We start from the raw sequence: 12892 nt of genomic DNA on the forward strand, positions 1-12892 counted from the left end.
GGAGGAACTGCCGGTAATCGGAGTCTGCTAAGGTCTTGGTGATTGGACGGTAGTGTGGACCCGCGACGGTTTTGAGGACTCGATGTAATGTTGGGTTGTCCATTTCCGATAGCAGCAGACCTTGGTTGAATCTTCCGTTCCGGCGGATGGTTACGCATACAGCGCTTTGTCCCTCCTGCATCTTGAGTCGGTGTACGGCGAATTCCCCCTCGTTGCGTCCATCTGGCAGAGGTTGGTAGGCCTGTTCTTTTGGGTGGCTCATCAGTTGACGTGCCTCCGTCATGTTCGTCTTGACCAGCTGGTGGTATCGCTGTTGGAGACGGCCGGCCTGCAGTGACCACTGCTCCACTGGTTTTGTCCCCGGCTGCGGCGGTTGAGAGGGGCGACTTGGCCTGGCTGGAGTGGTCGCCTTCCTCTTCACAACAGGTCCTTTCCGGGCCTGCGCCTCAACGTGTGTCGTCGACTGGATCGGCGACACATCCGGAGGCGCTTGAGTGGGTTCAGGTGCAGGTGGCCGATCGAACGGAGTGACACAGATGGCTGTGTCCAGCTCGTTCAGTTCGTCCTCTTCCTGAGGGACAGAAGCCGAGACAGCCGGGGCCGGAACCTCTTCCATCCTGGTCTTCTTCCTCGGTTGAGTGGCGTTGGGCGGTCTAACAGAAGGAGTCGCCGCCGGCGGTTTAGCCACCGGTTTTGACCCCCCCCCCCCCCCCCCCCCCTGCGCCGCCGCTGGCGCACGTCTCCTCTTCCTCCACCTTCCTTTCTTCTCTATACGATCTCCGTACACCAAGGTCACGGTTGCCCGTGACCCGGTGTACGTGACTCGATATTCTAGCAAGCTTCCGTAAGTGGCAATTAATCCCCCGGGGGGGGGGGGGGGGGGGGTTAGCTGCACAGCGCACTCGACAACGTGTTGCTGGATAGGCTGCATAACTGGAATCAAGAATCGACTGCAAGAATCGACTGCAAGAATCGACACGGGAAACGGGAAACTCTTTTTACGTGCCCCTATCCACAGAGGTTCAGGCACGCCCACCACGGATTTAGCCTCTGACTTCGTCAGTGACTAACTCCGGAGCAGGAGGGGGGGGGGGGGGGGGGGGGGGTAAGTTTGAGGTGGGCGGAATTTGGAATAAAGCCATTTAGTAAGGTCGACGCGAGCGCGGACCGAATAGCAGACACTTCGTAAACTTGAAGTACACCGAGTGGGAGCCGTGCTCTGATTGGCTGAATTTCGATTCCTCGGTGAAGCCTGTATTTTACCTAAGTCTACAAAGAGTAACTGCATCCAAAACATGTCCGGACTCTAAAATTTAACCAAAAATAGTTAAGACTGCTCAGCCAAAAGGTTTTTAAGGTGATTGTGAGCAATTGAACGGGCGCCGAAATAAAGTGCGTTAGACTACTTATAAAAAAAATAAACATAAGAATTTTGAACTGCTTCGAAAACGTTTAAAGTCTAACTAGCCCAAAAAAAGAGGTTACTCACGGAGGCAAAGGAGGTTGGTAGGAGGTTGGTAAAACAGGACTCATGGCGAGGTGATGGACTGCCCAGGCCTGAAGTTGGGGAGTCCTTCAATCAAGACCTTGATATTCCTGTCGATGGCTGCCGGATATATATCTCTCAACACTATCTTGAGGATACGATGAATCGTAGAGTTGGTCATATCCGGTATCAAGAGTCCTTGCCTGAACAGTCCGTCCTGTTGTGCGGTCACGTGGATCTGGTTGCCAGGTGCTGATGTGTGAAGTTGGTATTTTCCAATTCCGTTGGGTAGTTTTCGCCAATTGTTTTCTTTCCAGAGTCCCTTCAGTTGGTTGGTGTCAGTGAAATCGCCGTGGACAGCTCCCTGCCATTTGGATGGGATGTTGTCACAGACGATAGTCCATTCGGGTTGGTCGAGTCTCCCCGGTTCGGACACCGTTGACATCTTCCTCCTCTTGGACTCCCGTCCGGCTGCAGGGTCAGCAACAACAGCAATGGAAGGCGCTTGTGGGCTCGCTGGGGGGTCCGTCACGATGACGTGTCCAGTTTCCATATCAGCAGGTGGGTCGTCAGGAGGGATCGCCACTGTCAGTGGAGCTGACAGCTTTGGTCCCCCCTGTTCCGCTCCTGGCGAGTGTTTCCGGTCAGAAACTGGGAGCGGCTGCGCAGAATGAACCGCCCCCGGTGGTTTAGCCACCGGGTTTGGATCACCCTGTCTCGCTCCCGTTGGTCTAATCTTCCTCTTCGGGGCAGGTGGGACCGCCCCTGGCGGTTGAGCCGCCAGGTTTGGTCCCCCCTGCGAAGTCTTAGGTCGCCGCCTCCGGTTCCTCCTCTTCGATACTGATGAGTTGGTAGCTCCGTAACTCAAGGTTACAACAGCACTGTCTCCGTTGTGTTCAATGCGGTACTTGACTAGTGGGCCAAGTACACGCAACACAGCCCCCAGGGTGGGGGGCAGAGAAATCACCACGTTCTCGCTAGTCAACTTCATTGTCTGAAGGTCGAGGCAAGAATGCGCAAGAATCGAAGTGCAAGAATCGACTGAAATGCGTTACCGGTGTCGTCGCATTTATGCCAACGCTAAATAGCAACTTAACGTGAGGCCATGGTCGAAATATGCTTGAGCATAATAAAACTTACCTAAAGTTTGTTTATTAATTAAACTTGAGTCGTTGTTGCCAGCATTTCAAAGACCCGACAGAACAACCGCGATTGAAATAATGAATCTAATGCACGCCTCTGGCACGTGATCACTATAGCGGCTGTTCTTTCTATACCGAGTGTTGATTGGACACAAACACCGCGCCTGCCTAAACAATTCTAGCACTTACATCCGTTAATTGCTACACAATAAAAAAAAAACAGATTCAGTGTGTACTGCCAGTGTACAACGGAGTTAAGATTTTCCCATTCAACAGATCGCTAGTAATTATGTCACTATAATCAACTTTGTGACCAGACCATTGGCGGCAAAATCGAGGGAATTATAATGGCTAAATGGAGTTCGGTTCAAAAACGTCGTTGGCGGATGGCGGATACCGAGGGTGGCGTTATATCGAGGGAAATAAACATGAATGAAAACGGTACTTTAAAGAACGTTGGCGGTATGCGAGGTTGGCGTTAAAGCGGGGGGCAATAAATCGAGGGGACACTGTAGGCCTATATATATATATATATATATATATATATATATATATATATATGTATGTATGTATGTATGTATGTATGTATGTATGTATTACATAAAAAAAACACCACAAACAGTATATTATATATATATATATATATATATATATATATATATATATATATATATATATATGTATGTATGTATGTATGTATTGATGTATGAATATCTATATATTGTATATATGTCGAAGTTGACTATTACATACATAGATATTATCGCACTGGCGCAGGGGATAATTAAATCCTTTCTGGCCTCCCGCAAATTGCAAGACTAACCACGATACGCTCTGAGCTATCGAAGCTTCCATAAAAGGAAGCTCTTTTAACTCAACCATATGCATGGGGCCTACAATCTACGCGGTCGATCCCGCTTAATTGCATGAAACAGTGGGCAGACCTGGCACTGGCTAGTATGTATTGATGTATGAATATCTATATATTGTATGTATGTCGAAGTTGACTATTACATACATAGATATTAACGCACTGGCGCAGGGGATAATTAAATCCTTTCTGGCCTCACAAATTGTCCCATGCCGTTGCTGGGTCTCGAACCTGTGGCACCGATTCGCCCGCAAATTGCAAGACTAACCACGATACGCTCTGAGCTATCGAAGCTTCCATAAAAGGAAGCTCTTTTAACTCAACCATATGCATGGGGCCTACAATCTACGCGGTCGATCCCGCTTAATTGCATGAAACAGTGGGCAGACTTGGCACTGGCTAGTATGTATTGATGTATGAATATCTATATATTGTATGTATGTCGAAGTTGACTATTACATACATAGATATTAACGCACTGGCGCAGGGGATAATTAAATCCTTTCTGGCCTCACAAATTGTCCCATGCCGTTGCTGGGACTCGAACCTGTGTCAACAAGATTGTTTACTGGATTGAACACCACCATCACAAACATATATATTACATAAAACACCACCACCAACAGTTCAGTAACTTAATAACATGTTTTGGTATTTTTCCTTTTTTCAAATCAATGTCAACAAGATTGTTACTTGATTGAACATCACCATCACAATCATATATATTACATAAAACACCACCACCAACAGTTCAGTAATTTAATGACATATTTCGGCATTTTTACTTTTTTCAAATCAATGTCAACAAGATTGTTTACTGGATTGAACATCACCATCACAAACATATATATTACATAAAACACCACCACCAACAGTTAAGTAATTTAATAACATGTTTCGGCATTTTGACCTTTTTCAAATCAATGTAAACAAGATCGTTTACTAGATTGAACATCACCATCACAAACATATATATTACATAAAACACCACCACCAACAGTTCAGTAATTTAATGACATATTTCGGCATTTTTACTTTTTTCAAATCAATGTCAACAAGATTGTTTACTGGATTGAACATCACCATCACAAACATATATATTACATAAAACACAACCACCAACAGTTCAGTAATTTAATTACATATCTCTTCTTCTGCCTATCAAGGTTATTTTCACTAATGGTTAACAATGGATGTATTCCTGATGAATGGCATCGCGGTATCTTGGTATGCATTTACAAAGGACATAATATGTCCAAATTAAGTCCAGATTCATACAGAGGGATTACGCTTTTATTTGTAGTTTTTAAGATTTTTGAGAACGTTTTAGAATCATTAATGCCACAGCTAGTCTCATCGGCTGATTACCCGAATAATCATCAATGTGGATTTCAAAAAGGCCTGTCGAGCATCGATGCTTCTTTTGTGTTACAAGAAACATTAAATCACTATAAGGAACGCAGTGACGGCACTTGTTTCTCATTTCTGGATAGTTCAAAAGCCTTCGATACTGTCTGGCATGCAGGTTTGCTATATAAACTATCAGAAATAGGAATCCCTCCTAAAGTCTGGCTTGTTTTGAACAGGATATATAGCAATGCCAAATCTTGTGTTTTTGTAAACAATATATACTCACAGTACTTCAGGCAACAAAGGGGGTTATGTCAAGGTAGTATTCTTTCTCCTAAACTATATGTTTTATACATAAACGAATTGCTAAGCAAGTTAAGCGGATCAAAAAAAGGAACTATGATACTTGATGTTCACGTATCTTGCCCCACACAAGCGGACGATATTTTCAAATCAATGTCAACAAGATTGTTACTTGATTGAACATCACCATCACAATCATATATATTACATAAAACACCACCACCAACAGTTCAGTAATTTAATAACATGTTTCGGCATTTTGACCTTTTTCAAATCAATGTCAACAAGATTGTTTACTTGATTGAACATCACCATCACAATCATATATATTACATAAAACACCCCCACCAACAGTTCAGTAATTTAATGACATATTTCGGCATTTTTACTTTTTTCAAATCAATGTCAACAAGATTGTTTACTTGATTGAACATCACCATCACAAACATATATATTACATAAAACACCCCCACCAACAGTTCAGTAATTTAATGACATATTTCGGCATTTTTACTTTTTTTCAAATCAATGTCAACAAGATTGTTTACTGGATTGAACATCACCATCACAAACATATATATTACATAAAACACAACCACCAACAGTTCAGTAATTTAATTACATATTTCTGCATTTTTAACTTTTTCAAATCAATGTCAATAAGATTGTTACTGGATTGAACATCATGATCACAAACATCATGATCACCATCATTCCCTAATCACCATCATCGTCATGATCATTCATGGATCAAATCATCACATCATTTCATCACTTCATTCCTCACCATGGACACCACCCGTATCGCCATCTACTTACAAACAAATCATCGCCATGACCATTCACGGATGACATCATCAATTCATTCTTCGCCACGGATATTAACCTTATCGCCAGCTACTTATACACACTGAAATACAATATACATTAATCAATCTAACATGACATTTTATCCACGTCAACATTTTCTATTTGTTTTTCACAAATTCGTGTTTTGAATACTACGGATATCTTATACCAGAATTAACGTATATTGTATCTAAAAACAAATAATTAAAGTAACATACCCTAATTGTAGGGCCTCCACGAGTCCAACATATTGGACTCGAGTACTCGAGGCTCAAACTCGACCCGGACCAGAGTACCCGACACTTACACTAGATGATTATGTGATTAAGGAATAAAGTAAAATAGCATTATGCCCTCTTAATTCCAGCGCTGAACATGGATGCCAAATCATGCCATTGTATTGCATTTAGAAACCGGTTTATATGTTCGGTGTTGTGGCGGACGGACGGCCAGTTTAAAAAGAGACACTAGTGAATGAACATATAATTACTGTGTAACTTATATCGTTGATTATCTACTGCTGAAAATATTGTATTATAGTTGATCATTGTGAAGCCATTCCACCTTGCACGGGTACTCGTGAATGTGAATGGACTCGAGTCTTGCTAAACTCGACCCGTGCCCGAGTACTCGAGTACTCGTGAAGACCCTACATAGTTATTAAACACTATCAAAGCCGTTTTATAATTAAAATTAGAAGTTACTTATATGTTATTGTTTTGATTATCTATTTTCGTACATGCAAAGCGTTTCTGGTCATCCAGGAATTTGTAATACCCCGAAATACATTATTATAATTCTAAAAACGCACGTTCGTCTGAGAAGTAACGGTTATCGAGCCAAACTCTAGTATATATTTTAGACGTTATATCCCCATTTAAACGTCACATACTTTAGTTTCACTCTAGATATTATAACTTTATCCAGATATGTTACAGGGCCCATATTTTCGAAGCAATCTTAGGCTACTAAATCGTAAAACCATCGTAAGCTGAGACGTCACAATGGCGTGTGTTGTATTGACGTCACAATCTACGATGATTTTACGATTTCATAGCGCTAAGGTTGCTTCGAAAACATGGCCCCAGATTTGTAGATTAACCAAACTTGGGTGTCCATTTTGTAGGCCTAAAACTAAAAGTGGACGACAGTTCGTATCCATAACCGTTACTTCCCAGAGGCACGTGTGGTTTTAAAAATATGGGGAAAAACTTCAGGTGTATGGAAAGTGATAATCTAAAATAGCATTTAAAGGGACATACCCTAGTTTTTAAACACTACATATTTGGGTTTTTTTACTATTAGAGCCGTTTATGATCCCTGAAATCAAACATTACTTATATTTTATTGTTTAGATTATCCATTTCCGTAGAATCGACATGTTTCTGGTCATTCTGTTGTTTCTAATACAACAAAATGCATTTTTTTTTGCTCATATTTTTTAAAACGCACGTGCGTCTGAGAAGTAGCGGTTATTGATTCCAGTTCTAGTCTATTTTTGAGGGTATTTCACAGTTTTAACGTCACTCTTCTTTCACACTTGTTGTAACTTTATCCAAAGTTATCCATGTTTGTAGATTAACTAAATTTAGTGTCCAGTTTTTATAAGTTAAAACTAGGGTCTGCACCTTTAATATTATTAACAAACAATGAATAAATTTGACATGTTTTAAAGTGGATTCCTTTTAAAATATTTTCTAGAGTGCCGGTTTTAATGAGCATCAGAACAAACCATTTCCAGTTCACAATTCGTTGGTTTCATCATATAGTTCGTTTGTAATCTTCAAGATTTTTTCATAGTACAATTCGCCACCAATAGTGAACGTTCGGGTTTGCGGAGTTTGATAACGCAACACGTGTGTCTCACTGTACCATTTATCGTGAAAGCGATCCCATTTCGTTAAATCACATTTCACGCCCAGTGAATCGGAGACCTTAAACTGAATCGTTATGTCACTTGCACGAAAAGGTATGTAAAACGATTCGCCATGGTTTAGTACTTTCTCACGTGCTATTCTCTTTGTGTTGTATTTGATGATCATTTCAGATTTCCACAGACCCTCTGAAATAAACAGTATTCTTTCTTTTACAGGCGATAGAGGATTCGTTTCTTCTTGATAGCTGGAGTCAGATACTGAAATTGTTCTCTGCTTGGCATCTGTCGATCGTAAAAAAGGAAATGTTTTTGTTTCTACATGCACATGTTCTCTAGCTTTTCTCCTTTCTGCTTCCTGATCATTTTGGGTCATCGACTCGTATTTTAATGTGGCCTCTTTCTTCGTTATTCCTTCTTCTCTCTGGAGGTTTTCTATAACCTTTGTTTTAACTGTCTGTTCATACATTGCATGCGAGAACAACGAGCCTGCAACAGAAGTAGCAGCTGCCGTCGTCGCTGATTGCGCGACGTCAATGAATCCATCCTTCAGATGTGTTTTAAGTGGTCGATTTTCTCGAGTATCATCAGTGCGTTCTTCAATAAATCCCGAAACGGAATTGCGCATCGACATCGTTACATTATCAGTAATGTTTGTTATCAGTGCTTCAGCCATCCTCATTCGTAATCGCTTGGCGCTAGTGTTGACAGCAGTCATCTCGGGTGCATCTGTCTCGGTGGCCTCTATCTTTGTTACTCCTTCTCTCTGGGGGTCTTCTTTAACATTTATTTTAACTTTCAGTTCATACACTGCATGTGAGACCAACGAGCTTGCAACAGAAGTAGCAGCCGCCGTCGTCACTGACTGCACGACGTCATTGAATCCATCCTTCAGATGTGTTTCAAGTAGTCGATTTTCTGAAGTATAATATATACGTTCAATAATAAATCCCGAAACGGAATTGCGAACCGACATGATTACATTATCAGTAACGTTTGTTTTCAGTGCTTCAACAATCTTCATTCCTAATCGCTTGGCGCCGGTGTTGACAGCAGCCATCTCGCTTGCATCTGTCTCGGTGGCCACTTTCTTTGTTACTCCCAATTTCTGGAGGTATTCTTTAACCTTTATTTTAACTTTCAGTTCATACATTGCATGTGAGACCAACGAGCCTGCAACAGAAGTAGCAGCTGCCGTCGTCACTGACAGCACGACGTCAATGAATCCATTCTTCAGATGTGTTACAAGTGGTCGATTTTCTCGAGTATCATCAGTGCGTTCTTCAATAAATCCCGAAACGGAATTGCGAACAGACATGGTTACATTATTAGTAACGTTTGTTCTCACTGCTTTAGCCATCTTCATTCGTAATCGCTTGGCACCGGTTTTGACAGCAGCCATCTCGAGTGCATCTGTTTCGGTGGCAAGTTTACCAGCAACAGCACCAGCCACCGCCCCGAATGTTCCACCAATAAGTGCTCCTGCAACCGTATGGCCAAGAACTTGTGTCACTGTCCATTCTTCTTTGTCTGCGTTGATTCTTTCCATCTCATTTGCCAGACCATAGACTGCACCACCAACTGCCCCGGATACTGCTCCAACACAAGCCCCTTTAGCGGCCGTTGATACTGCTGCAGTGGAAGCAAGTCGTCCAGCTATGGCAACTCCTGCGCCACTGGCCGCTGCTCCTGCTACACCGCCGATTAATGCACGTGTAACGTACGTCTTCCAGTCACACCCATTCTCAATGCAATCTCGTCCGAGCATGCGAGACCCACTTTGCAACCCTGCCCCTGCTAATGCACCGCCAAGCAAATCACATGTAACCACAACAGGGGTAGCTAATCCACCTGTAGCTAACGATAAAATCAAACCGCCGAAAAACAGTCCACTTGATATGACCATTTGCAGCATGCGTTGTCTGTATAAACATTTCTGTTCTTTAGTTTCGCAATGTGGCCAGAAAATAGCACGCCATCTGGATTTGGACAACCAACCACTGTCATAATCTATAGCATTGTTGTATCTAGCCCGGCTTTCTGGGTCATGCAGTATGGCAAAGGCAAAGTTGATTTCCTTTGCTATGTTTTCGTTAGCATTTTCCGGATTATGGTCTGGGTGCCACCGTCGAATCTGCCGATCGCGTGCTTGTTTGATCATTCGGTTTTGTTCTTCGGTGCTTTGTTTTCTAACCTTTTTCATATCGAGTTGGAGGATTTCATATAAATCCCGACCACCTCGAAAACTTGATTGCTGAGCAAAATTTCGCCTCCGAATACATATCCGTTTATCCCGATTATCAGCATCAAGGTGTTCTTCAACCGTCTGGCAACTTTCACCATCATCACTTTTCTTGACAATTATATGTTTATCTCCTGTGTACTTCTGTACAGGAATTAAAGTGCCCGCTTTCTTTGAGGTCCTCCTTCTCGTTGCTACTTCATATCGAAATGTGTCATCAGTTTCATAGTACTCTCTTTGACCTGGACGAATAATAATTGATGAGTGTGATAACCAGCAGATTGGATCATATTTTGAATAGATGTAGAGAGTCACCAAGTGATCCTCTGTCTCATTGGAAATCAAAAGGCAGTTCTTCATTGTTTCAGACCTACAACAAAATCAGTATTAAGATTAGTTATCTATTCGTCTGTCCACGAGTACGCGAGCGCGCACACACCAACATACACCCATCCACAAACACATATATGTACAAAACACATACAAACACTCATACATACACACACTCACACACACACACACACAGAGAGAGAGAGAGAGAGAGAGAGAGAGAGAGAGAGAGAGAGAGAGAGAGAGAGAGAGAGAGAGAGAAAGACAGAGAGACAGAGAGAGAGACAGAGAGAGAGAGAGAGAGAGAGAGGATTATATCGCTTTTTTAATATGAATGGTAATAAAAATACAGCTTCTTCCTTTGTAAAGTGTCGACGTTCGTGTTCATAAATTACAAAATGACAATTGTAACAACGAACCAAACGTGTAACGAATTTTAACCGAATGCGCATTTTGATAGTGTTCATAAATGAATGCACAAAAACGCCCCCAGTGTGTGTATCACGGGTCACATTTTACAGAAACAATCTTTAGACATAAGCGTATGAGACATAGGGCCATTTTCAACTGAAGTGCGTGAATATGTGGATGTCAATCATGCAAACCTTTATACCCATGGCGAGAACGCATTGCACGGGCAAAACATACAGAATTTCAGACATGGGTGCGTTGAAACAACTCATATGTTGGTACATGTACCATTTTGTTGTGGCCTCTAACCGGAAGTACCATTACTCATATTGAAATCCAAATGCTACTTAGGAAACCTCACTCTTGGTCATACATTCCTTCTTTCATAATTGGTGTGTTGGACGGGCATCGTTAAATTAGCATGTGTAGTACTAACAATATGAGTGACCCTTCAATAGTGACGCTGAGTATATATTACACTGTTACGATTCCACAAAATCTTTGGTCACACTTCCGATCATTCTCCGCATGTAAACAGGTCTAGACGAATATTGGTTAAAGAGAGCTGAAACTATTCGGATGTTGGGAAATTGTTCGTATTTCACATGCCAAGATGTTAGACATTATGTTCCATACGATTTACAGTACATATATTGCCCGAAATTTAAAATATGAACAAAGTATCGTGAGGTTTACCTTTTCAATTCCCGTATTTTTACATTTAACATCAGTTTATACCATTTAATAAACCACTATAATTATTATTAGCTTTGTTTAAGAAAATTCAGTCTTTATCTTTAAAATGCAATTACGATGGCAATGTTTGGTGTATTCTGTAGAATGTATTGATTGTTTATAAACAGCATGTCAAAAATCAACTCAACGGTTTTGTCCACTGGCCTGTGTCTGGTTTTGTCATAAGACATATACTGAGTCAAATTAAAAACTTCACAATCTAAAATTTGAATAAATTCAATGAGTATTGAAAGCAGGCATTTTTTAGGAATAAATATTGTGATGGCAATGTCTACACTCCATTTGAAGCCCATCACAGCCCACGTGACCCAATCCACAGCACGTGTACAGCACCACTGAGGTAAAAGTGGTTTTGCACGTGCCACAGTTGTTATAGTTGTTGCTTTATGGTATATCACGCACCCACATTTCTCTGCATTTCCTTTTTATGGAGAATATTTCTGCTATCGGGGGGCAGGGGGGAATCCCGGGAAATTAGGGGTGTTCAGTGGTGGGGACAATTGTAAGTAGGACGATTGCACTTTAAATCAGCTTTGTTTATTGTTTGGAGAAAATTGTACCTTTTCGCTTATTAATAACATTAAAAAGGTTCCTGTGTCATATCCCACTACTCGATACCATTGTTTGCTTTGATGCCAGGCGTCGTGGTTAGGCTTTCTATGTCACAAAGGGCTAGAATACACTACAGCCAGCATTGTCATCGATCGTTAAGCATTCATTTACACTTGATAACAGGCAAATACACATTACAGTACCTCCTTCGACTTCTTAATTCTGTCCATTATATATATATTTATACTATTTTTGGTCAAGTGTCAGTGACTATACCTCGATTTTCCCCCGACATCGGCGTATGGTGAATTCAACACAAAAGGATGTACAACTGGGTTTTTCCCCAATTCAAAATATCACGCTTATCTCACAGTCACGTGAGTTTGCTGGACAAATAAGAATTTAATTCACGCTAAATCAGTCCTAAGTTCAGCCAGCGAACGTTTCGCTGACGTTGGCGAACTGTTTGACTGGTTGTTGACGTGACTATTTGGTTTATCGTGAAGCGCATAAACCAGTTTAGCGGACGTTTTTCTACTCGGTCTAGCTGAACTCAGTTTGCACCATGGAATTATGGAATACCGGCGGTGACATGCTAATTGTAATTTTATATTTTCTCGTTTCTATTTGCGTATTGCTATTTGTTCGTTGCTACTTGCTAATTGTTCGTTGCTATTTTCTGACTGCTCTTTGCTCTAAGTTGCTAATTGCTAATTGCGTATTTATT

The 12892-nt window shown here is 41.6% G+C and overlaps 1 protein-coding gene across 1 annotated transcript; it reads right to left on the reverse strand.

Annotated features, from left to right (window-relative positions):
- Positions 1–5752: 5752 nt before the first annotated feature.
- On the reverse strand, positions 5753–12479 carry LOC121369660. The gene is made up of 3 exons (XM_041494709.1): positions 12442–12479; positions 7734–10486; positions 5753–6062 (listed from the first exon to the last, which is right to left on the reverse strand). Exon 2 carries the CDS (start codon positions 10474–10476, stop codon positions 7744–7746), a length of 2733 nt encoding a protein of 910 aa, XP_041350643.1. The 5' UTR covers positions 10477–10486; positions 12442–12479; the 3' UTR covers positions 5753–6062; positions 7734–7743.
- Positions 12480–12892: the final 413 nt, after the last annotated feature.

Source organism: Gigantopelta aegis, chromosome 1 (genome assembly GCF_016097555.1).
Source record: "Gigantopelta aegis isolate Gae_Host chromosome 1, Gae_host_genome, whole genome shotgun sequence".
NCBI classification, from domain to species: domain Eukaryota; kingdom Metazoa; phylum Mollusca; class Gastropoda; order Neomphalida; family Peltospiridae; genus Gigantopelta; species Gigantopelta aegis.